The following is a 27,495-nucleotide window of genomic DNA, read 5'->3' on the forward strand; positions in this document are numbered from 1 at the left end:
GAAAAGAGCACCAATGCCTTATACTCTAAGATCAAGAATCGACAAATGGGACATCCTAAATTTGCAAAGCTTCCGTAAGGCAAAGGACACTGTCAATAGGAAAAACCTGCAACCAACAGATTGGGAAAAAAATCTTTACCAATGCTACATCTGATAGAGGGCTAATATTCAATATATTCAAAGAACTCAAGAAGTTAGACTCCAGAGAACCAAATAACCCTATTAAAAATGGAATACAGGACTAAACAAAGAATTCTCACAGGAGGAATTCTGAATGGCCAAGAAGCACCCAAAGAAATGTTCAACATCCTTAATCATCAGGGAGATGCAAATCAAAACTACTCTGAGATTCCACCTCACACCTGTCAGAATGGCTACCATCAAAAACTCAGTTGACAGCAGATGCTGGCTAGTATGTAGAGAAAGAGGAACACTCCTCCATTTTGGGTGAGATTGCAAGCTGGTACAACCACTTTGGAAATCAGTCTGACAGTTCCTTAGAATATTGGACATAGTAATATCTGAGGAGCCAGTTATATCACCCCTGGGCATATACCAAATATCTGAGGAGTCAGTTATATCACCCCTGGGCATATACCAATATATACATATATTATATGTATATAATATGGACATGTTCTCTACTTTGTTCATAGAAGCCTTATTTATAATAGCAAGAACCTGGAAACAACCCAGAAGTCCCAAAACAGAAATATCTATATAAGAAATGTGGTACATTTACTCAATGGAGTACTACTCACCTGTTAAAAATAACGACTTCACGAAATTCACATGCAGACTAGAAAATATCATATTGAGTGAAGTAACCCAGTCACAAAAGAACACATGGTATGTGCTCACTTGTAAGTTAATATTAAGCAAAAAGCTCATAATACCCACAATAAAACTCACAGACCATGTGAAGCTTAAGAAGAAGGAAGATAAAGGAGTTAGGACAAGGATTGGAGAAGATGAAGGGGAATGCTAGGGTGCTGAGGTAGAAGAGGGTGTACGAGTAAAGGAGCACACCAAAGAGAAAGGGAGGAGAGGAAAATGGGAAGAGTACCCATGGCTCCAGCTTCATATGTAGCAAAGGGTTGCCTTATGGGGAATCAATGAGATGGGATGTCCTTTTTCCTGTGACACTCCATGCCCCAGTGTAGGAGAATGCTAGGGAAGTAAGGTGGGGGTGCATGGGGTAGCACCCTCTTAGAAGCAGAGGAAGGGGGAATGAGATATGGGATTTGCCCAAGGAAAACTGGGAAAGGAGATAACAGTTGAAATGTAAATAAATAAAATATCCACTGGGCAGTGGTGGGGCACCCCTTTAGTCCCAGCACTTGGGAGGCAGAGGCAGGCAGATTTCTGAGTTCGAGTCCAGTCTGGTCTACAGACTGAGTTCCAGGACAGCCAAGGCTACACAGAGAAACCCTGTCTCAAAAACAAACAAAAATATAACAAAATAAAATATCCAATAAAAGATGATCTCAATATAACTAGACTCTGCCCAAAGAGATTGAATTTGGCCTTAGGATATAAAAGTAGAAGGACAGAAAATGGCAGTTCATATAACTAAAAATCAAAACAAGAAGGAGTTTGAGGAGAGATCTCATTGGTAATACCTGCCCATCATGCACAAGGTCCGGGACTCAATGCATAGCACTGAGAGACATTGGTGGTTGGATAGATGATAGATAGATAGATAGATAGATAGATGCATAGATACATAGATGCATAGATAGATTCATAGATACATGGATAGATAAAAGAAGCAAGACTAGAAGCCAGGCAGTGTTGGTTCATGTCTTTAATCCCAGTACTTGGGAAGCATAGGCAGGTGGATTTCTAGGTTTGAGGCCAGCCTGGTCTACAGAGTGAGTTCCTGGACAGCCAGGGCTACACAGAGAAACCCTGTCTCCAAAAATCAAAAAAAGCAGCAGCAGCAGCAGCAGCAGCAGCCGCAGCAAGACTAGCTACACTTGAATGTGACTTGGAGGAGAGCAGAATTTAAACCAAACATCATCATGAAAGGCAAGGGATGTCAAATAATAATTGTGGGGAAAGTTCCTTAAGAAGATATAACAACCACAAATACATCCAAATATATAAGGTAAATATAAACAGAGCTAAAGCAGAAATAGGCCACAACAAAATAACAGTAGTGGAAATCCATATCTCTACTTTAAGAAATAAAGAAATATTCAGACTGAAATTGAAAATGAAATATTGAACTTGAAGTTAACAGTAGATCAAAAAAACCTGAGATAAACACAGAAAATTCTTCCCAAGAAAAAGAATAGTCTTCTCATTTTAAAACATTATCCTTGTCTCCCTGAACTCAGTCTTTCATAATTATATTACTGAGTTTGATAGATGTTAATAACAGATAAAGTTAAAAAATTAACATATTTCTCTCAACAGACACAGAAAAACATCAGAAAATTCAACATATTTACCTGATGAACCCTTTCAGTACATTCAGAAGAGAATCTATGTACCTCAATACATTAACCACCATGCAGAGCAAAGTCCATACTGTACATAAGGACCCACACTTCTTCAACAAATAGTGGTGGAGAGATTGGATAGTTGCCAATAGAATTTAACTAGATTTGAATTTGTTCCCATGCTGCATGGATATTAATTCCATGGGATTCAGACACCTTCATGTAAGTCCTGAAACTAATAAAATATACAAAACAGGAGACAAGACTTCAGGAGACAAGTGTGTCTTAAAGCTGTCTCAAAAGAATTCCAGTCAGAAGAGGAGAAGGAGGAGGGTGAGGGTGAGGTGGGTGAGGGGGAGAGTGGAGTGGGAGAAATAAGGAGAGAGGGAGAAGAAGAAGAAGAAGAAGAAGAAGAAGAAGAAGAAGAAGAAGAAGAAGAAGAAGAAGAAGAAGAAGAAGAAGAAGAAGAGAAGAAGAGGAGGAAGAACAAGGACAAGAAAAACAAGAAAAAGGAGAAAGAGAAAAAGAAAAAGAAAGAAAAAGAAAGAGAAAAAGAAGAAGAAAAGAAAGGAAGAAAGATAAATGAAGAGGAAGAGGAGGAGGAGGGGGGGGGAAGAGGAGGAGGAGGAGGAGGGGGAAGAGGAGGAGGAGGAAGAGGAGGAGGTGGAGGAATCTATTCATTTGGAAAAAGATGCCCAGAGTAGGTCTTGAGTCTTCCCAAACTTAAAAAGCTTCTCATAGCAATGGAAACAATCAAGTGAAGAAATACCCCAGAGAATGGGAGACAATGTTTGGGAATGACCCATCTAATATAAGACTAACATCTAGAGTATACTAAGAACTTAGAAAACCTAAGAAACCTTAAGAGAAATCATACAGCTCAATATGTGCTAATGGAATGGCAACTCCCAAAGGATGAAAAGCAAATAACTAATAAGCATATGAAAAAGATTCAACATTGTTAGACACAAAGAAAATTTAAACTTTAACTTAACTTCCATTGGGCTCTGCAAGAGCCCAAGGATTGACAATCCCTCCTATGCTTGGATTCCTGTGGAAGCACCATTCCCCACCAAGGCCAAACATTCTGGGAGAACTTCAGGTATGCTAGTTGCACATAGACTGGTGCCATTCTCTTAGTGCCCATCCAGCCTTCTGCCAACTGCTTCTCTCATCTCTGTCACCATATTCTGCAGCCAACTTCAACAGAGGCCCAATGCTGAAACAGAGACTATGATAGCTATCAGAACACCCGTCCTCAACATGGACTGTCCCCACTCTCTCAGAACTTAGTAATGAAGGATATGGAACCTGAATAGACCATCTTCTTTAACCAGGGAGGTCTACCAGAGGTGCATCTGGGAGACCATCTCATTCACAAACCATTGGATGCAAAATCTGTCCTGACTGCAAGATGTGCTGGGGCAATGGTGGCTCAGGATTTGTGGGAGTGACCAAAGAATGACTTGTCTAACTTGAGGCTCAAGCCATGAGAGGCAACCCATGAAAGACATTGCCTGGATGGCTAGGAACCAGAAGCTGGGTGGCTCAGAGACCTAAGGTAGAACCAAATACAATAAACCACAACAAGAGCAACAAGTCAAAGAACAGATTCCTAAGGATATTCTGCTATAGTCATAGAGCAGTGCCTAGTCCAGGTTTCATCACAGAGACTTCATCTTGCAACTGATGGGAGTGGGTATAGCCCAGACTGGCTTCAAATTCATGATCCTTTTACAGTCATGGATGATATTGTTGAGCCTTATTGAAGCTATGTGTTTTTCTATAAGCAATAATAAAAAAAATAGGATGCGACAATAAATTGGCATAAATATTTTGTTTGAATGTGCTTAGGAAAACCTTGTTTTTTTTTTTGTTTTTTGTTTTTTGTTTTTTTGGTTTTTTTTTTTTGAGTCAGGGATTCTCTGTATAGCTCTGGCTGTCCTGGAACTCACTCTGTAGGCCAGGATGGCCTCAAACTCAGAAATCTACCTGCCTCTGCCTCCTAAGTGCTGGGATTAAAGGCGTGTGCCAACACTGTCCGGCACGAAAAGCAGGGTTTTTTGTTTTTGTTTTTGTTTTTGTTTTTTTTTTTTTTTGGTTTTTCGAGACAGGGTCTCTCTGTGTAGCCCTGGCTGTCCTGGCACTCACTTTGTAGACCAGGCTGGCCTCAAACTCAGAAATCTGCCTGCCTCTGCCTCCCGAGTGCTGGGATTAAAGGCGTGCGCCACCACGCCCGGTGAAAAGCAGTTTTTAAACATCATAAATGTATTGTTTTCTGAGAGAAATGTTAGCTCAACATTAAAAACTATAATGTGTGTTTTTTTAAATTTTTTTTCTAACTCTATTTCTTTATTTATACTACTGAAATAAACATGATTACTTTGAGGAAAGAGATGTGGCATAAGAAGTATGGTAGCATAAGAAATATTTTTCTAACACTAAGTATGAAAGAATTATGAATCAAAATGCATTATTACAAGCCAGAGTCAAACAGCTTAGGAAAAGATAAGAAAAGCTATTGCTACCTTCCATGGGAGAGGAGCCCGGAGTACACTTTTATCGAGTGACCCTCCTTCCACTCTGAGTGACAGCTCCTCATGGAGTGCCTGGGCAATAGCATACACAGCAGCATGGACTTTGTAGCTCATAGGTGAGGTATTCATATCCCAAGCATGCAGAGGTCGTGTGCTCAGGCTGCCATTTGGCTCACATTGACTTAGATCCCAGACTCTGTGCTGGTAGTAATGTGGACATCCAAATAAGCTTGACCATACATGCTGGATAAAGATATCATGAGGGTATTTTCTAGGTTGAACACTTCTGAGAAAATCCTTGAATCCCAGAATTTCATCCGTGTGAAATGAAAATGATAATCCTCCACCAAAGTGTGTATAAATTAAATTCTGTTCAAAGGGTAATGTGGTGCTATACAAATCAGAAGTTGTGATCCAAACATTACCTAAAATATTATAGAAAATGACAAAATAGACAATTCGCAGAAGAGAATGTGTGTCTCCAAAAGTAATGATAACAGGTGTAAAAGTGAATCGTTCCATAAAACGTTTCCAGTTTACTGTGTTCTTACTAGAATATTCTGTAACCTTTTTTGCAAATGCAACACAAATTCCATGGCTGATCATCTCCTCGGTAATGTCCCTAAGATAGAGTTCTCCCCTCATATCATCTGGAACCACCAGGCCAACCCAGATCCAAGTGAAGTATAACAGCAGTTGGACAATTCCCTGATACAGAGCTGTGGTGTGCATTGAAAACTGGTAAGGAGACCGAAGCTGGACTCTGGTCCCAAGAATCTGGTCAAAAGGAGCATAGCTGATCTAAACAGAAAGAAAGTTACTCCTTAAGTCGAGACAATTAGGTTTATTCTCAAATAATTTGGTTTATCTTCTCTGTTTATGCACTCTAGGACAAATTAAATAGTTAAATAACTTTGCTAAAAAAATCAATTTGTTATCTATGTTACATACTTCTCACTGTGTACATGAAATGTATCTTTTTCTTTATACTTTTATAGAACATACAAAACAGAGCCAGAGAGTATCTATCTCCTGATCTCAGTTCAGGTTATACCAGTCAAACAAGAGCATTGGCAAATCTGTCACTTCCCATACCAAAACATTCCTCATCCTGATAATCTAACTGGAGAAACATTAACACTAAAGGCCCTTTTACTTGATGCCACAAATCCATAACTAATTAACCAATAAAGAGGACTCTATGAAGCATTGTAAAATCCACTGGTAAAGTCTATATTTCACAGGAAGTTCCTATGCCTCATGTCCTTCTGTAATGCTTAAGCCATAGTTAATTATCCTAAAATAAGCTTTCTTAGGGTACAAGGCTGACTAACTAAGTCAATGCTTATTATAAAGTCTCTCTTTTAATAAGAACCTATGGGCACCCCCATAACACTGCTATCCCTCTTACCAAAAAACTTTAATTGAGTTATCTACATTGTCATTTCTATGCTTTTTAGGGCATCTCCTGTCATGTGGAGGGTGGACTAGATCATTAATTACCTAATCTGCTATATCAAATGACCAAATATCAAATTCACTTCACTTAATCTTTTATTGGAATGAACCAATCTTTTTCCTTAAAATGTGCTCTTTAATGAGTTCCAGGATTCTTACTTTAGTCAAGGAACATATTTCCAAGGTTGGCCAACACTATCAGTCTGCCTTACTGAATTTTCTATCTCTCTCTATTCTAGTGGTATCAGAATATCTTGTTGTCCCATGGCTCAGATTTGGACTTGATCCTCTTTTGACACAAATTCTCTAAATAATAAGTTCCTAAAATCAGATGCCCACTAGGTCATGCCCTAATACATGGCTCACATCATGGTTCTATGCACTGACTTCTCAACAGGCATCTGAGTCTAGAAGTTTAGTGAACATTTCAGTTATTGGATCCAAAGTCATGATAATTGAATACAGACACTCAATAGATGTTAATTGATTGGGAGAGAGGTGTGGTTAGGGAGAAGGAACATGAAGAGGAAAGAAGGAATCACAAAATGAAGAAAAGGTGAATACTTTGAGGAAGGAAACAGTAGAATAAAAAATATTCAATATTTATTAAATGCACAAAAGTAATCAATTTAAATAAATGACTCATGGCGATACAATTTTTTATATCTACAAACTCTGATAATGGGTTTATGTGTACCATGAAAATAATTAATAAAATATAATTTTAATGTTTTATTAACTAATGTTAATTTAACATATATTTTAAAATCTGAATGAACTACTTTTAAACCATAAATTTAAAAGAAATGTTTGAATTGTGACAAATTGCATCCAAAAGACCAGGCAAGAGTCTGTGGTGGAGATGCTTGACCTCCAGACAGAACAAGCCCAGGTTTCTTTTGGGCCTCCAATCCAGGTGTCTCCTGTAGATTGAATGACAAAGCAGAAGAGCTATACTTTGTCACTCACAGGGCTATGGCAGGCTGCCATCTCAAGAAAGAACTGATCATCTAACACTGATGTCCTGTGGGGGGCTGAGAATAGGGAATTATAATACCTCACATAGTCTGCAGGAAAATGAACAAGTTCTGCTTGAGGCTGTCTCAGCAGGAAGGTGTCAAATAGAATGTCCAATGGCAACAAACTGAATAGTTAGTTAGGAGGAGGCTGGATGCCCCAGGAAAAGAAGATCCTGGGGGGTGTATTATGGGGGTTGGGGGTGGCAGAGCACCCTCTCAGAGACAAGGGTAGGGGGGATTGTGTCCAGAACTCTGGGAGAAAGACTTAGAAGGGGGCAACATTTGGAATTTTTAATAAATAGGTGACAAAATGAGCCAAGTACAATAATATACACATTTCTTATAAATAATTGCATTCATTATAAATATTATAGTAAGCATAGGTCAAAAGTAACATTTTTGTGTAGAACATGATTTTAATACAACAGTTAATATTCAACAGAGAGTATAATGTTTAAGATATATTTCATTGTTATGTCTCCCTTTTCATTTCTGATTTTATTGACTTGGATACAATCTTTCTGCCCTCTTATTAGTCTGGCTAAGGATTTATTTTTCTTGTCGATTTTCTCAAAGACCCAGCTCCTGGTTTTGCTGATTCTTTGTATAGTTCTTTTTGTAAACATATAAAGGCAGACCTATCAGAATTACAGCAGACTTCTCACCAGAGACTAGGAAAGCCAAAAGATCCTGAGCAAATGTCATACAAACCCTATGAGAACACAAATTCTAACCCAGACTGCTATACCCAGAAAATCACTCAGTTAGCATAAATGGAGAATACAAGATATTCCATAATAAAGCCAAATTTATATGATATATTTCCCTAAATCCAACCCTACAAGGGATAATAGGTAGAAAATACCAACATGAGGAGGGAAACTACACCCTAGAAAAAGCAAGAAAATAATCTTCTTCCAAAAATGCAATAAGAAGGTAGACACACCAACATAATTCTACCTCTAACAACAAAAATAAAAGGAAGTAATAATCCCCCTTTTTAATATTTCATGGCATGTTAACATCAATGGACTCAATTCCCCAATAAAAAGACATAGACTAACAGACTGGATATGTAAACAGGGCCCAGCATTTTGCTGCATGCAGGAAGTGCACCTCAGTGACAAAGACAGACACTACCTCAGAGTAATAGGTTGTAAAACAATTTTCCAAGCAAATGCTCTCAAGAAACAAACTGGAGTAGCCATTCTAATATTGAATAAAATCAACTTTCAACCAAAAGTTATCAAAAAAGATAAGGAAGGACACTTCATACTGGTCAAAGGAAAAATCTACCAAGATAAACTCTCAATTCAGAACATCTATGCTGCAAATGCAAGGGTACCCACATTCATAAAAGAAACTTTACTAAAGCTCAAAGCACATATTGCATCCCACACAATAATAGTGGGAAACTTCAACACTCCACTCTCATCAATTGTCAGATCATGGAAACAGAAACTAAACAGAGACACAGTGAAACTAATAGAAGTTATGAACCATGTGTATCTAACAGATATTTACAAAAGTATCATATTTAAAAGAAGAAATAAAATGCCTGAGATGCAGCTATACTACTACTGGGCATATATACAAAAGATGCTCCAACATATAAAAAGGACATGTTCTCTACTATGTTCACAGCAGCCTTATTTATAATAGTCATAAGCTGGAAAGAACCTTGATGTCTCTCAACAGAAGAATGGATACAGAGAATGTTGTATATTTACACAATGGCTATTCAAAACAATGACTTCACAAATTTAGCAGGCCAATGGAAGCAACTAGAAGATATCATCCTGAGTGTGTTAACCCAATCCCAAAAGGACATACATGGTATACACTCACTGATAAGTAGATATTGGCCCCCAAACTCAGATTACTCCCTGGTAGGGAAAAGGGGATAGGAGGAACCACTAAAAAGTCCCAGATGCCAAGGATGTGAGGTGCTCTGAGAACCCAATTAGGATGGCATTAGCCACAATGCCCAACAGAGAGGACATAGAACCTAAGGAGACCCATTCAAGAAGTTAGGTATGGCTGCTAGTTGAGAGATGGGGTCACTCACCCATCTCAAAATTAAATATATATATATACACTATATATATATATATATATATATATATATATATATATATATATATATATAAAATGGATCAGAGTCTGAAGTAAAGGCCATCCAAGACTGACATCTCAATAACAGACACCAAACCTGACACTATTGTTGATGCCACAAAGTGCTTGCAAACAGGATCTAGTATGGCTGTCCTCTGAGAGGCTCTGCTAGCACCTGACTAAGAGAGATGCAGGTAGTCACAGCCAACCATTGGACTGTGGAAGAGTTAGAAGAAGGATCGAAGGAGATGAAAGTTATCGCAATCCCATAGGAAAAATAATATCAACCAGCTGGAACCATTAGAGTTCCCATGAACTAAACCACCAACCAAAATATATACATGGGTGAGTCCATTGCTCCTGCTACATTGTAGCAGAGGCTTGCCTTATCTGGCATCAAAGGGAGGGGAGGCACTTGGTCCTTGTTGAGGCTTGTTGCCCCAGAAAAGGAGGATGTTAGAGGGGTGAGGCCAGAGTGTGTGGGTGGTTGGGGAAGTACCCTCTTATAGTCAAAGGGAAGGGGGTTTGGAATGGAGGGTTTGGGGAGATGCGACTGGGAAGGGGGACATTTGAAATGTAAATAAATAAAATAACCAAGTTTTAAAAATTCACTCATAAAATCTCATAAAAATTAAAATCTGGAAATCAACCTGGAGGTTCCTTAGAAAATTAGAAATAGATCTACCTGAAGACCCAGCTATACCACTCTTGGGCATATATCCAAAAGCTGTCCCACCATGCCACAGGGGCACATGTTCCACTCTGTTCATAGTGGCCTTGCTTGTGATAGCCTGAGCTGGAAACAGCCCAGATGTCCCTCGACAGAAGAATGGATACAGAAAATGTGGTTCATGTACACAATGGAATATTACTCCACTCTTATGAATGAGGACATCCTGAATTTTGCAAGTAAATGGATGGAACTAGACAATATCATCCTGAGTAAGGTAACTCAGAGCCAAAAGGACATGCATGGTACATACTCACTAATAAGTGGATATTACCCAAAAAATAAAATTACAGAATACACAAGTTACAGGTCCACAGAACTCAAAAAGGTCAACGATCTGAAGGATGTTGTGAGGATGTCTCAGTCCCACTTGGGTGGGAGAAGAAAGTAATCGCAATGGGGGAGGAAGAGAGGGACCTGGACAGGAATGCGGGTTGGGGGAGGGGAACATGATGTGTTATTGGGCAGGGGAAAAGGACTGAAGATATTAGGTCCAGCAGAAAGAATGGAAACAGGCAAACTGGAGAGGTCAGAGGTTGGGGGAACCTACCAGAATGTACCACCGACCTGGGAGATAAAATATTCTCAGGAATCAGAAGTGGGACCATTGATGAGATGCCCTACAGTGGAGGGAGGAAACTTATAGAGCCCATCTCCTACAGAAAGTCAGTGCATCAACTGAGGGATGGGTTGCCATCTCACAGTCAAAATTCTGTCCCATAATTTTTCCAGTCAGAAAGAACTGCAGGGATAGAAATGGAGAGGAGCCTGAGGAAAAGAAGGTCCAGCGACAGTCCCAAAGTGGGATCCAGCTCAAGGGGAGGTTCCAAAGCCTGACACTATGACTGAGGCTATGAGGTACTCACAGAAAGGGACTGGTTCCCCTCCCCCACCCTCATTCCTTCCTAGGGCCCTCCCTTCCTCCCCCATTGCGATTGCTTTCTTCTCCCACCCAAGTGGGACTGAGGCATCCTCACTTGGGCCCTTCAGCTTGTTGACCTTTTTGACTTCTGTGGACTGTGTCTTGTGTATTTTGTAATTTTATTTTTTTGGCTAGTATCCACTTATTAGCATGACTGTCCTCAGAAAGACCCAACAAGCAGCTGAAAGAGTCAGATGCAGATATTTGTACCCAAGGATAGAAGCTGATGGCTCCTGTGGTTGAATTAGGGAAAAACAGGAAGAATCTGAGGAGGAGGCCAATCGTATAGGAGGACCAGCAGTCTCAATTAATCTGGACCCCTGAGATCTCTCAAACACTGGGCCACCAACCAGGCAGCATATACCAGCTGATAGGAGGTCCCCAACACATATACAGCAGTGAACTACTGGGTTTGGGTTCAGTCAGAGAAGATACACCTAATCCTCAAGAGACTTAAAGGCCGCAGGGAGTTTAGAGGTCTGGTGGGGTGTTTCCATCCTCATGGAGACAGGGGGCAGCAAGGAGGTATAGTAGGAGGGTGGACTGGAAGGGGAATAATATCTGGAGTTTAAAATACATCATACATACATACATACATACATACATACATACAAGATAAAAATGGAAAGATCAAGAGACATTGAAATATAAGACATTTTTAATGATAAAAATTATTGAAGAATAAATAAAAAGATTCAGCAACAACAGCAACAAAAATCTGTTCAGACATGATGAAGAATGTCTTTAATCCCAGCCCTGGGCAAACAAAGGCAGGAGGATCTCAGTAAGAATATCGTGGGCTACATAGGAAGTTCAAGATCATATAAGTTGGCATAGTGAGTTGCATATTTTTTTCAATTTTTAAAAGTCTTGAAATTAAATTTATTATACAAACATGATTTCATTTTATGAATAAATTTTTGTTCAGAGTTAAGAATGATGAACAGTAAATTATTAAGCAGTCCCATACCTCTTCAATAAACAATACTGGAATTAATTAACATTTATTACTATGTTACTACGTTTAACCTACGGAGCCAGGATTCTTTGTGTACCTGTGGGACGTTGTAGAGACTTAGAACTCGGGAGATCTGAGTGGATATTGATGTTGAAATGCCTCCTATCACTGCAACCAGCTTATCAGTCTTTTCAGGCCTGCAGCTGTAGTTAGGAATTGGGGGACTCTCTCCTGAGAGCAAAGCCATAGAACCTTCCGCAGCCTTCATCTCAATGAAGTTGACATTGAAGAGAAAGAATCCCAGGGACTTGTTGAATAGAATATTTGGGTCCTTGTTGATTTTTTCTATAGCAAAAACCATTGCTAAAATGTGCTGATAATATTTAATGAGATCCCTAGGAGGAAAAATTGAAAAAAAATTTTTATGTTCCTTTTCAATTTTTAATTAAAACATAATTATATCATTTACCCCCCTCTCTTTTCTCCGTGCAGCTCCTCCAGTGCTCCCTCTCAAATTTTGGATTTTTATTTACAGCAATCTAAGGCATATAAAGAGCATTCATTGTATTTCAAGAAAGAAGCAGGATATTCTATATACTAAAAATAACTTGAAAAGGACTACTTAGAAATATATTAGTTAGCCGGGCTGTGGTGGCACATGTTTTTAATTCCAGCCCTTGGGAGGCAGAAGCAGGTGGATTTCTAAGTTCGAGGCCAACCTGGTCTACAGAGTGAGTTCCAGACCTCAGGAAAATACAATGTTTGATCAAACATAGCAATTGAAAAAAATAGTGTCAAGTAAGTTTAAACATGAAAAATAAAATGTTCTCAGTACAATACACTAGATAAAAACAAAGAAATATTGTTTTCGACTACAAAGTCTTTTCAACAATGTCTTACATATTTAAAAGAATTCAGCATGATTAGTGAAGAGACACACAGAGTCAGTCATGGCTGAGTAACTATTGGCATTTTGTGGCTACTGGGGAAGGGAGAGTCAGTTTCCTTAGGAGGTTTGCCCTAGTCGCTTGCCTACACTCTAGAAGGTGTCCTGTATTCTTGCAGTACTGGCACTCCTAAAAAGTGAGAGAGAAACAGAGACAGAGACAAACAGAGAGACAGGGAGACCGAGAGACCCCATGAATTTGAAGACAGGAGACATTGGAGGGGAAGCAGTAGAGGTGGGTGTGATCAACATATATTTTATACAAGTATAAAATCCTGAAACAATATTTTTTTAAAAGAAAAGCCAAGCACTTACGCATAAACATGTTCTGGTATATGGCTTGGTTCTTCAATGCCATATCTACTTATAAATGTATCTCCATCAGTCACTCTAAGGGAAAAGAGTCCTCCAATAACAAAATCTGCATCTTGATAGTAGCCAGAAGAAGCATATTTAGTTAAGTAGTAACAAGAAATTTGTTCCTGGAATAAAATGAGAACAACTAGGGGAGAGAAAGCAATGAGTAATTTCATACTAACATTGATAAATAATTGATAAAACCCAGATATCTGTTCAGTTGAGAATCTTGGGCTAATCGACTCTGAAAGCACATCAGCAAACAAATAAAACATGTGGCTGTCTGGTCAGTGTAGATCAAGGTTATAAAGCATTGTTGTGTCCTGATACAGGCCCACCAGTATCCAAACACTCCCTCAGTTTGCTGGAGTATAATCTGCTTTGCACCTACTTAGCCCTAGATTATGTCCCCTCCACAGAGTCACTGTGAGTCCCCAAGGGCTCAGGAACCTCTCACTTGGCACCTGGGAATCCTGATTCTCAGCAGGAAAACACACAATTAAGAAAAATGTGAAGTCCTCTAAAATACCTGTGGGGTATGTACACTCTGTGAGCTGGGACTTCTCAGTGTCCCAAGGTAAAGAGAGACTAACCAGTGGAAACATTATTAAGTCATGAAGCGTCATCCGAAGGAGGCATCAAAGGGTTCAGTGTTTGGAGCATGGTGGTGGTGGGGTGGCAGGGAGGGCGAAGACTCTTAATCATTTAACATCAGTGTCATTTTAGAGTATTTCTGTAAGGCAAAATTAAAGCCTTACAATTAGAAAACATTTCTGACTCCTGTATAGGGTCAATCATCAACTTGTATATTTTAAACATCTTACATTGTATGTGCCTATGAAGACAATGTTTTGAAATACATATATAGTGAAAATTAAATATAAAATTTCAATTAACACATAGATTTTTTTTCAAGCACTGGCTTTATTTCAAATTTATGTACTTCAAAGAAAGTAAATCAAAGAATACTACTAGATTTTAAAAAATGTCTATTTTGTATGAGGGTCAATGTGTAATCTGTTTTATTTATTTATTTTTACTCTTTAATCCTTTTTACAGTCTACACTTCATCCCACTCCTGGTCTGTACCCCAAATGCTCCCCACCCCACACCTCCTGACATGTGAATCTATGTTCTCTTCCTTCCTTCCTTCCTTCCTTCCTTCCTTCCTTCCTTCCTTCCTTCCTTCCTTCCTTCCTTCCTTCCCTCCCTCCCTCCCCCACCTCTCTCTCTCTTTCTTTGTTTCTTTGTTTCTTTGTTTCTTTGTTTCTTTGTTTCTTTGTTTCTTTGTTTCTTTCTTTCTTTCTTTCTTTCTTTCTTTCTTTCTTTCTTTCTTTCTCTCTCTCTCTCTCTCTCTCTCTCTCTCTCTCTTTCTTTCTTTCTCTCTCTCTCTCTTCCTTTCTTTCTGTCATTCATTCATTCATTCATTCATTCATTTATTTATTCATTCATTCATTTTTGCTGTGGACACTGTAGGAGAGTAAACCTGAAGTGTGTATATGCTGACCAAGTACTCTACCATAGCTTTACATCCTTAGCCTTTATAAATCTTTAAGGGACTGTTTCCAAGGTTGTCTTAGAATTTGTGACCTCCAGTCTCAATCTTCAGTTTAATCAAGGTTACAGGTGTGCATCACCAAGCCTAACTATTAACATGTTTTAATGTGAAAAATATGTATTTATAATAACAAATTCTGATGCATGAAGAGATATGTCCTTTGTTCTTTTCAAATCATATTAATTTCATTCACATGGAAAAACCACTTCATCAAAGCCCTTAAGAGAGAAAGAATCTGTAGGTAAGAATGTGTACAGAGGCTTTGTTGCTTAGAACATGAGGAAAATCACACCTTATCCTCAGTTTATTTCTTTGGGTCTGTGGATTGCAGCATGGTTATCCTTGACTTTACAGCTAAGATCCACATATAAGTGATAACATACCACATTGGTATTTCTGAGTCTGGGTTACCTCATTCAAGATGATATTTTCTACTTACATCTATTTGCCCACAAATTTTGTGCCATTCTTTTTAGCAGATGAGTAATATTTCATTGTGTAAATGTACCATATTTGTTTTATCCATTCTTCAGCTGAGGGACATTTATGTTGTTTCCCATTTTTTGGCTATTATGAATAAAGCTGCTATGAACAGAGTTGAGCACATGTCCTTATGGTGGAACACTCTTTGGGTATGTGTCCAGGAACTGTATAGCTGGGTCCGGAGGAAGACCCATTATATTTCAAGTTTCTTGTGTCTGTTTAAATTTGCTTTGTGACTTCTCAATTTTGGATAGGTTTCCATAATGTCCTGAGAAGAATATTTTTCCTCTGTGTTTGGGTGAGAATTTCTGTATATATGTGTTAGGTCCATCTGAATCATAATATCGGCTAGCTCCATTATTTCTCTGTTTAGATTCTGTCTGGATGACCTTTCCATTGGTGAGACTGGGGTGTTGAAGTATCCCACTAACAGTGTGTGAGGGTGGATGTGCGATTGACCATTAACAATGTTTCTATTATGAATGTGGAAGTCCTTGCATTTGGGGCAGAGATGTTAAGAGAATTAAATGCCATCTTGGTGGATTTTTCTTTTGGTGAATATGAAGTGTCCTTACCCATCTCTTTTGATTAATTTTTGTTGAAAGTCTATTATGTTAGATATTAGAACAGCTACACCAGCTTGTTTCCTGTGTCCATTTGTTTGGGGAATATTTCTTTAGCCCCTTACATTAAGGAAGTATCCATGTTTGATACTGAGGAGTATTTATTGTATGCAGCAGAATGATGAATACAATTTCCACATCCATTCTGTTAGCCTGTGTCTTTTTATTAGGGAATCGAGTCAGTTAATGTTGACAGATATTAATGAACAATGTTTGTTAATTCTTGTTTTTATGTTGTTGTTGTTGGTAGTGTGTGTGTGTTTGTGTGTGTGTGTGTGTGTGTGTGTGTGCATGCGCGCTCACGGGCACATGCATGATTTCTTTCTTTTGACTTGCTGGCATGCAATTATTATTTATTTGTTGTATTTTCTTGCACTTAGTTAATGTCCTTGGATTGGAGTTTTCCTTTTTCTGTACACTATTTCCTACATTCTCTAGGCCTGGATTTGTGAATGGATGTTTAAACTTAGTTTTCTCATGGATTATTTTGTTTTCTCCATCTGTGGTGATTGAAAGTTTTGCTGAGTATCGGAGCCTTGGCCAACATCTGTGGTCTCCTCAAGTCTGAAAGACATCTGTCTAGGCCCTTCTGTCTCTTAGAGTTTTTGTTTAGAAGTCAAGATTAATTCTAATAGCTCTGCATTTATATGTTACTTGACAATTATTTTTTGCAGCTTTTAATATTCTTTCTTTTTTTTCTATATTTTCTGTTTTATTATGTGAAAGGGACTCTTTCCTTTCTGGCCCAAATTATATACTGTTCAGTAGCCTTCTACCTCTTTAAACATCTCTTTCTTTAGGTAAGGGGAATTTTCTTCCATGATTTTGTTGAAAAAATTTCTGGGCCTTTGATCTGGGAATCTTTTCTTGTTCTAGTCCTATTATTCTTAGGTTTTGTCTTTCCATAGTATCCTAGATTTCCTGAAAATTTTGTGTTAGGAACATTTTAGATTCAACATTTTCTTTGACCAATGTATCAATTTCTTCTGTCATATCTTCTAGATTTCAGATTCTCTCTTCTGCTTCTTGAACTCTATTGGTGATGCTTACATCTGTAATTCCTGTTCACTTACGTATTATTTCCATTTTCAGGATTCCTTCATTTTGGGGTTTTCTTTATTGGTTTTATTTCCATTTTCACACTTTGAACAGATTTATTAATGTCCTTCACCTATTTGTTTGTATTTTGCTGGATATATTTAAGGGATTTAATAATTTCCTCTTAAGGGGACTAGGAAAGATCATGTGTAGGGACGGCTGAGGGAGAATGTAAAAGGAAGAGTAAAAGGAAATAGGAGGGCTTGAAAGTATAGCAAAGTAAAAACAAAATTCTAGGCCTTTAGGCCCAGGCTTAGGAATGTGACCTCTGTGACTCATTGCTCCAAGGTATGCTAATCATAAAACAGCGACATTCTTCCACCCACCCGCTTCCTGGGTTCAAAGAGTGTTCATTCAAAGAAAGTCACCCTGACCATTGAAAGTCACCCTGACCATTGCTGGAACCCGCTATGCAAATGTGCTAGGGGCTCTTAGAAACTGTCTTGAGAGATAACCTGCACAATTACCAGGTATTCCTTGTGACTCTTGTGACTTTGCACTTCCTTGGGACTCTTAACTGGTATCTTTGTTATTTTCCAATAACACCCTCCCCACTTCCTTGAGTTGTGGTTTCTTCCTTTAAATACCCCCTTACTCAGCTACTCGGGGCGCCATGGTCCTCTACCTCTGCGTGGTGTATGACTGTGGGCTGAGAGCGCTCTTGAATAAAAAATCCTCTTGCAGTTTGCAGCAAGACCGTTTCTTGTGGGTGATTTGGGGTGTCGCCTCTCCTGAGTCAGAACGTGGGGGAGTCCTCACGTTGTGGGTCTTTCAGGCTATCTCTGAGAGAAACTAGAAATCAAGGATACTAGAAAATCACCAGATTTAATGAGGATACTCCTAGCTAAGATTCCCAGCAATGAGAGATATGGAGCCTGAACTGGACATCTCCTGTAACTAGGCATGAGTTCCAGGGGGAGGGATTGGGACACCAACATAGCCACAAGTCTTTCAGATTTTGTAGAGGAATCCATGGACACAGATCATAATGAATTAATCAAAAGTAAGGCTTTTCCATATTTCAGACTTCACTTTCCTACCTCTGGAGCAGTGTCTTCCCTGTGGCCCAGAAGCCTCCCCAGGAGGCAACATGGTATATGCACAGTCAAACTCCCAGAATTCTGCCTTCCCAAGTGAACTTATCCAGTGGCTGAGCAGATGCAGCCCAACAATTCTACAGGAGCACCCTCTCAGAAGCAAAGGGGAGGAGGGAGGGGCTGAAGGAATCTTGGAGGAGGTGCCTGGAAGGGGATTAACATACAGTTGGAATATAAATAAATAGAACAATTAAGAAAATAATGCTATGGATTTTTAAAAACTACGCTAAACAACTAAAAGAAGACACCAATTTACTCTAAAACAATAAAAACAAAAATGCTAAAAAGAGTAAGGAAGTCAATAAAAATGTGAAAATAGAGTTCAATAAAGAAATACAATTGCTGGAAAAAATGTCAAGTTGAAATGAGGCTGGAAAAAATATACTCTTTATGTCTTGTGTAAAACTTCATTGAAATAATGGATTGTGTTGAAGAGAGAATATCAGGACTGGAAGACAAGGCAGAGAAATTTGATAATTCAATAATGGTCATATATATATATATATATATATATATATATATATATATGTGTGTGTGTGTGTGTGTGTGTGTGTGTGTGTATGTGTGTGTATGTGTGTGTCAGGAAATATAAAAAAGCAATAAATGTTATCACTGGCAAGGCACCAGCCTCTTCTCATCTTGAGGAGACTCTCTGAACTGGAGCTACAAAATCTCTTCACCCAGCTTGCTAAATTCCCACTGTTGGGTTGCTACCACACCGGCCCCACACTTAAAATTTTCCACTACCTTTTGGGGTACACATTACCTCTGTACCTTTCTGTCTGGAACTCAGTTCAGTCTCTGCATGTAGGAAAACACCACACAAACTTAGCTCAGAATCAACAAGTAACTCAATCAACTCAGGCACAGCAACAAACATCCTAATTTATAAGCCATTCTAAGTTAAATCCTCCAGTAAAGGATCCAAACAGATCTGTCACCTGAAATGGGAGCCTCAGCTACCAATATTTTAGCTTCCAGGCTCCTATCCAAAAGAACACTCTCTTCTTCCCCTGTCCTTTTGTCCCAACCTGGAAATCCCACCTACTTGCCCAAAGATTGGTTTCCTTCAAATCCTTTTTCATTAGAAGGGACACAAGAAGTCAACAGGATTCTCTCCTCCTCTCACTCCTCTTGGGGAAGCTGAATTAGCATCAAAATACAAACAGCACCAGGGTTATCCACAACAAGTGTAGAAAGGGGAGAACTTTGTAACACCATAAAAATACCCAATCCTCACATTTTACTCACAAAGAAGAATATTCCATAACAAAAGCATAGAAAATATTTACAATAAAGTCATAGTAGAAAAGTCCCCAAATCTACAGAAAGAGATGACCAATTGGGTACAAAAGGCCTACAGAAAACAAATAGAAAGGAGCAGAAAAGAAATTTCACATGACATACTACAGTTAAAATACTGGAAATACAAAATAAAGGGCAATAAAAGCTGTGACAGACACAGGCAAAATCACTTACAAAGACATGCTCCTCAGAAAAACAATGCTGCACACATTAAGTAGAAATATCTAAAACAGAAGAGTCTGGAAGGATGCATTCCAAATTCTAAAAGACCACACCTGCCAACCTGAATATTATGCTTAATAATATTATGCCCTATATTTGAAGGAGAAATATAAACTTTCCATGATAAAAATGCACAGGAATTGATGACACCTAAGCATCTCTGGAGAGGATTCTAGAAGTAATGCTTAAGTCTGAAAAGAATGATTAGCACACACACTTGGCTCCCTGAGAATAATAAACACTATCAGGAAAGTTAATAAAAAAGAGGTCTAAGAAAACAATACAAAAATCATCAAATTACAGGAATATAAACACATCCTCCACAAATTCCACTGAATATTAATGAACTAAAAAACAAACAATACCAAAGATAGTTACCATCGTACAATAAAAGGATGGAAAATTCTTTTCTAAGAAAATGGAATTAAGAGTTAAGCAAGCATGGCAAACCAAACTTCAAACCAAACTACTCAGAACAGGTAAGAATGGTCTCTTCATATTCCTTAAAGGAAGAGTCCATGATGAGGCTATTACAAGTTTAGGACATTTCCACCAAGCACAAGTACTGACAATTTCATAAAATAACAACCACACAACCACAGATTAATCCTAATTCAACAAGAGTAGATAAATTTAAAACCCTACTCTAAACATTAGATCACTTATCTAGAAAAAAAATGTAAACAAGGAAACATAGAAGTTAAAGTATACCAGAATAACATGAATTTAGCAGAAATCTACAGAACATCTCTCCAAATGTTAAAGAGCATAGGATCTCAGCAGCTCACTGAATGTTCTCCAAAAATGATCACATATTAGAAGATAAAGCAAGCCTCCATAAATACATGAAAATTGAACTTGCATCCTGTCATTTATCAGACAAAAATATGTAGGCATAAAGTTATTGTGCCTTGTATAAAAATTATCCTTGTATTATTCAAATACTGATTTCTGTGTCCCCATATCTGCTTTCAATACTTATTCTGAGAATATTCTGTCTCAATGTTCTGTAAATATTGCTCCTCAATTATTTGCTCCTCAATTATTTGCTAATCGGTCAATAAATCTAGTTGATCAGCCAGTGAGTGATCATGGGGGAGAATAGGGCTGGAATTCCTCTTAGCCAGGGGAGGTAGAAGACAGTGAGGTGGGGGGTGGGGAGAACTGGAGATTTACCACAGCTAGAAAATACAGGAGACACCATGAGAAAACACCTAGACCCTGGAAGACCAGATCAGTACTAAAATGCAAGTAACACTGGGATTTTGACTTGGAGATAACTATAGTAGCTTCTAGGATTAGAATAGAATAATGCTGCACAGTTGTGAACTTGCAGCTTGTTAAATAAATATAATAATTTAGTCTCAATTAACTGGGAGCTAGCAGGGCTAATAAGACAACTGATACACACTTATAAAAGGCCACTAACAACAATATAATCATGCTAGATAAGGAGAGTAGTAGAAACTGCAACTATAAAAACTCAAGAGTGATAAATGACAAAACTTTGAATACAGGATGGGCCACTGATGAAACTAGAAGGAAATAATAAAATTTCTAGAACTGGAGCTGAAGAGAGGACTCAGCAGTTAATAGCACTTTTTGCTCTTTCAGAGGACCTGGATGTGGTTCCTGGCACCCAGAGGTTGGCTCACAATTATTCAGTTCCAGGGTATCTGAAACCCTCTCTGACTTCTGTGGACAACAGGCATAAAAATAGTGAATAAATATACATGAAGTCGAAACACTCATACATGTAAAATAAAGAAAATAAATGTTTAAAATTTCCCAGAGCAGATTAAAACAGAACACATATCAAAAACTCTGTGAGAAACAAAGAGGGCAGTATAAAAGGAAGCTTGTACCACAAAACATTCATATCAAGATATTTCAGAGAACTCAATGAACAAATTAATGAAAATCATTAAGTCCTTGGAAAAGCAACAACAAACATGAGTCCAAATAACTAGGTTGGGTAATAATTAGTGAAAAATAAGTAAAAATAGTTATCACAGAAAAAAAGTGTTCATTGAAGAGAAAATTAGGATTGACTCAAATGAACAACATTAGTGAGAAGAAGGTAGATATTGTGATAGACACCAATGAAATTCAGAAAACCATAAGCTCATACCTCCAAAACTTTATGCCACTAAATTGGATAACCAAAAAGAAATGGATAAATTTTGAGATGTATATGACATATTCAAATTAAACCAAGAAGTAGATAAAAAACTCTTTAATCAGAAGCAAAATTGAAGCAATAATAACAACAATGGCTGCTATTTCCTTAGGGGTTATGGGACTGCTAAAATGGTTTATCTGATCCTGATTTAACATTGTTAGCTGGTATCTGTCTAGAAAATGTCCATTTCATCCAGATTTTCCAGTTTTGTTGAGTATAGGCTTTTGTGGTAGGATCTAATGACTTTTTTGGATTTACTTGCTTTCTGTTTTTATGTCTCCCTTTTCCTTTCTGATTTTGTTAATTTGGATACTGTCTCTGTGCCTTCTGGTTAGTCTGGCTAAGGGTATATCTATCTTGTTGATTTTCTCAAAGAACCAGCTCCTGGTTGTGTTGATTCTTTGTATAGTTCTTTTGTTTCTACTTTGTTGATTTCAGCCCTGAGTTTGATCATTTCCAGCCTTCTATTCCTCTTGTTTCTTTTTGTTTTAGAGCTTTCAGGTGTGCTGTCAAAATGCTAGTGTATGCCCTCTCCAGTTTCTTTTTAAATGCACTTAGAGTGATGAGTTTTCCTTTTAGCACTGCTTTCATTGTGTCCCATAAGTTTGGGTATGTGATGTGTTCATTTTCATTAAAATCTAAAAAGTCTTTAATTTCTTTCTTTATTTCTTCCTTAACCAAGTTATCATTGAGTCCAGTGTTCCATGTATATGAGGGCTTTCTATTGTTATTGTTGTTATTAAAGTCAGTGGTGATCTTACTGGATGTATGCGATTATTTCAATCTTCTTGTATCTGTTGAGGGCTGTTTGGTGACCAGCTATACTATCAGTTTTGGAGATGGTACCATGAAGTGCTGAGAAGAAGGTATATTCTTTTGTTTTAGGATGAAATATTCTATAGATATCTGTTAAATCCACTTGGTTCGTTACTTCTGTTTGTTTCATTGTGTCTCTGTTTAGTTTCTGTTTCCATGATCTGTCTCCATTGATGAGAGTGGGGTATTAAAGTCTTCCAGTATTACTGTGTGAGATATAATGTGTGCTTTACTAAAGTTGCTTTTTATGAATATGGCTGCCCATTTTTGAATTTGGAGCATAGATGTTCATAGTTGAGAATTCATCTTGGTAGACTTTTTCTATGACAAGTGTGAAGTGTCCTTCCTTATCATTTTAATAACTTTTGGTTGAAAGTCGATTTTATTTGATATTAGAAAGGTTACTCCAGCTTGTTTCTTGGGCCCATTTGCTTGGAAAATTTTTTTCCACCCTCTACTCTGAGGTAGTATCTGTCTTTGTCACTGAGGCACCTTTCCTGTATGCAACAAAATGCTGAGTCCTGTTTAAGTATCCAGTCTGTTAGTCTATGTCTTTTTATTGGGGAATTGAGTCCATTGATGTTAAGAGATATTATGGAAAAAATGATTGTTGCTTCCTGTGTTTTTGTAGTTAGAGATGGGATTATGTTTGTGTGGCTGTCTTCTTATCAGTTTGTTGAAAGAAGATTACTTTCTTACTTTTTCTAGGGTGTAGTTTCCCTACTTGGAGTTTTCCTTGTATTACCCTTTGTAAGACTAGATTTGTAGAAAAATATTGTGTAATTTTTTTTTTGGTCATGGAATATCTTTTTTTCTCCCTCTATGTTAATTGAGAGTTTTGCTGGGTATAGTAGCCTGGGCTGGAGTTTGTGTTCTCTTAGGGTCTGTATGATATCTACCCAGGATCTTCTGGCTTTTAGAGTCTCTGGTTATAAGTCTGGTGTAATTCTGAAAGGTCTGCCTTTATATTTTACTTGACCTTTTTCGCATACTGCTTTAAATATTCTTTCTTGTTTTGTGCATGTGGTATTTTGATTATTATTCGATGGCAGGAATTTCTTTTCTGGTCCAATCTTTTTGGGTTTCTGTAGGCTTCTTGTATATTCATGGGCATCTCTTTCTTTAGGTTAGGGAAGTTTTCTTCTATAATTTTGTTGGAGATATTTACTGGCCTGTTAAGTTGAAAAATCTCCATTCTCATCTATACCTATTATCCTTAGGTTTGATCTTCTCATTGTGTCCTGGATTTCCTGGATGTTTTTGCTTAGGATCTTTTTGCATTTTGCATTTTCTTGGAATGCTGTGTCAATGTTTTCTATGGTATCTTCTATACCTGATATTCTTTCTTCTATCACTTGTGTTGTATTGCTGATGTTTGCATCTATGACTCCTATTCTCTTTCCTAGGTTTTCTATTTCCAGGGTCATCTCCCTTTTTGATTTATTTACTGCTTCTATTTCCATTTTTAGATCCTGGATGGCTTTGCTCAATTCCTTTGTCTGTTTGGTTGTGTTTTCCTGTAATTCTTTAAGGGAGTTTTGTGTTTCCTCTTTAAGGGCTTCTAGCTGTTTACCTGCGTTCTCCTATATTTCTCTAAGGGAGTTATTTATCTCCTTCTCAAAGTCATCTATCATAATGATGAGAAGTGATTTTAAAACCAAATTTTATTTATCTGGTGTGGTGGGGTCTCCAGGACTTGTTGTGTTGGGAGAACTGGGTTCTGATGATGCAAAGTAGGCCTGGTTTCTGTTGGTTATGTCTTTGCACTTGCCTCTTCCCACCTGGTTATCTCTCTTGCTACCTGCCTTTGCTGTCTCTGATTGGAGCCTGTCCCTCTTGTGATCCTGGTTGTGTTAGAACTCCTCAGAGTCTATCTGTCTCTGTGATGCTGTGAATCTGGGATCCTGTAATCCTGAGATCCTGGGTGTCAAGCTGCCTCTGGGATCCTGAAATCCTGGTGTGACCAAGCTCCTAAAGAAAGAGCAGAAGTCCTTAAAACCCTCTCAAATAAATAAATAAATAAATAAATAAATAAATAAATAAGTAAGTAAGTAAATAAATAAATAAATAAATAAATCCCAGGACCAGATGGGTTTAATGCAGAATACTATCAGACTTTCAAAAGAGACATAATACCAATACTCTTCAAATGATTCCACAAAATAGAAATAGAAGGATCACTACCCAATTTGTTCTATGAAGCAACAATTAAGCTTGCAACTAAACAACACAAAGACCCAACAAAGAAAGAGAACTTCAGACCAATTTGCCTAATGAATATCGATGCAAAAATATTCAATAAAATTCTCACAAACCCAATCCAAGAACACATCAAAACAATGATCCATCATGATCAAGTAGGTTTCATCCCAGGGATGCAAGGATGGTTCAATATACAGAAATCCATCAACATAGTACTCTATATAAACAAACTCAAAGACAAAATCACACGATCATCTTGTTAGATGCTGAGAAAGCACTTGATAAAATTCAGCACCCCTTCATGATGAAGGACTTGGAGAGATCAGGAATTCAAGGCCCATACCTAAACACAGTAAAAGGAATATACAGCAAATGAGTAGCCAGTATTAAATTAAATGGAGAGACATTTGAAGAAATCCAACTAATATCAGGGACTAGATAAGGCTGCCCACTCTCTCCCTACCTATACAATATAGTACTCAAAATTCTATCCAGAGCAATTAGACAACAAAGGAGGTCAAAGGGATACAAATTGGAAAAGAAGAAGTCAAAATATCACTATTTGCAGATGATATGATGGTATACTTAAATAACCCCAAAAATTCCACCAGAGAAATCTTACAGCTGATAAAAAATTCAGCAAATTGACTAGATATAAAATTACCTCAAACAAATCAGTAGCCTTTCTCTACTCAAAGGATAAGTAGGCTGAGAAAGAAATTAGGGAAATGACGGTCTTCACAATAGTCATAAATAATATAAATGCCTTGGTGTGACTCTAACCAAGCAAGTAAAATATCTGTATGACAAGAACTTCAAGTCTTTGAAGAAAGAAGTTGAATAAGTTCTTAAAAGATGGAAAGATCTCCCATGCTCATGAATTGGCAGTATTAATGTAGTAAAATTGGCTGTCTTGCCAAAAGCAATCTACAGATTCAATGTGATCCCCATCAAAATTCCAACTCAATTCTTCACAGAATTAGAAAGAGCAATTCTCAAATTTATTTGGAATTAAAAAAACATGATAGTGAAAACTATTTTCAACTAAAAAAGAACAGGGAGAAATCACCATCCATGACCTCAAGCTGTATTACAGAGCAATAGTGATAAAAACTGCATAGTATTGGTACAGAGATAGGCAGGTAGATCAAAGGAACAGAATTGAAGGCCCAGAAATGAACCCACAAACCTATGGTTACTTGATCTTTGATAAAGGAACTATAACCATCCAGTGGAAAAAAGAGAGCATTTCAACAAATGGTGCTGGTTCAACTAGAAGTCAGCACGTAGAAGAATGCAATTCAGTATGTTCTTATCTACTTGAACAAAACTAAAGTCAAAGTTGATCAAGGAGCTCAACATAAACCAGATACACTGAAACTAATAGAAGAGAAAGTAGGGAAGAGCCTTGAGCACGTGGGCACAGTGGGAAATTGCCTGAACAGAACACAAATGGCTTATGCTGTAAAAACCAAGAATTGAGAAATGGGACCTTATAAAATTGCAAAGCTTCTGTAAGGCAAAGGTTAATATCAATAGGACAAAATGGCAACCAACAGATTGGGAAAAAATCTTGACCAACCTTCCATCAGATAGAAGGCTAATATCCAATATATATAAAGAACTCGAGAAACTAGACTCTAGACAATCAAATAACCCTATTATAAAATTTTGTACGAGCTAACTAAAGAATTTTCAACTGAGGAATATCAAATGGCCAAGAAGCACCTAAAGAAATGTTCAATATTCTTAGTCATCATGGAAATGTAAATCAAAACATCCCTGAGATTCTACCTCACACCAGTCAGACTGCCTAAGGCCAAAACTCAGGTAACAGCAGATGCTGACAAGGATGTGTAGAAAGAGGAACACTCCTCCATTGTTGGTGGGAGTTCAAGCTGGTACAACCACCTGGAAATCAGTCTAACATATCCTTATTAAATTGGACATAGTATTACCTGAGGACCCAGCTATTCCACTCCTGGGCATATACCCAAAAGATGCTCCAACATATATCAAGGACACATGTTCTACTATGTTCATAGCAGTCTTATTTATAATAGCCAGAACCTGGAAACAACCCAGATGTCCTTCAATAGAGAAATGGATACAGAAAATGTGGTACATTTACACAATGGAGTACTACTCAGCTCTTAAAATTAATGAATTCATGAAATTGTAAGGCAAATGAATGAAACTAGAAAATATCCTGAGTGAGGTAACCCAGTCGCAAAAGAACACACATGTTATGCACTCACTGATAAGTGGATATTAACCCAAAACCTTGGAATGCCCAAGATACGATTCACAGACCACATGAAGTTCAAGAAGAAGGGATACCAAAGTGTTGGTGCTTCAGTCCTGTTTAGAATGAGGAATAAAAAAACTCACAGGCACAAATATGGAGACAAAGTGTGTAG

The 27,495-nt window shown here is 37.8% G+C and overlaps 1 protein-coding gene and 1 pseudogene across 3 annotated transcripts in view; one reads left to right on the forward strand and one right to left on the reverse strand.

The window, feature by feature from the left end:
* Positions 1-13,841, reverse strand: part of LOC110287610 (vomeronasal type-2 receptor 26) — a 31,361-nt gene extending 17,520 nt beyond the window's left edge. For 2 of the 3 annotated variants that reach the window (XR_015047566.1, XM_085839949.1), the window contains exons 1-3: positions 13,448-13,831; positions 12,284-12,581; positions 4,976-5,785 (exon numbers count right to left, since the gene is read on the reverse strand). Coding sequence is in view for 2 of the 3 variants with exons in the window: in XM_085839949.1 (XP_085696075.1) it covers positions 4,976-5,785; positions 12,284-12,581; positions 13,448-13,764 (1,425 nt within the window). In the remaining variant the exon portion in view is untranslated. Of the gene's footprint in view, positions 1-4,975; positions 5,786-12,283; positions 12,582-13,447 lie in introns of all 3 variants that reach the window. The other variant, XM_085839950.1, reaches the window with a different exon arrangement.
* Positions 1-27,495, forward strand: part of LOC110295785 (vomeronasal type-2 receptor 26-like) — a 247,717-nt pseudogene that overhangs the window by 57,096 nt on the left and 163,126 nt on the right.

Source organism: Mus caroli, unplaced genomic scaffold, assembly GCF_978045245.1.
Source record: "Mus caroli unplaced genomic scaffold, Mus_caroli_1 scaffold_7, whole genome shotgun sequence".
Lineage (NCBI taxonomy): Eukaryota > Metazoa > Chordata > Mammalia > Rodentia > Muridae > Mus > Mus caroli.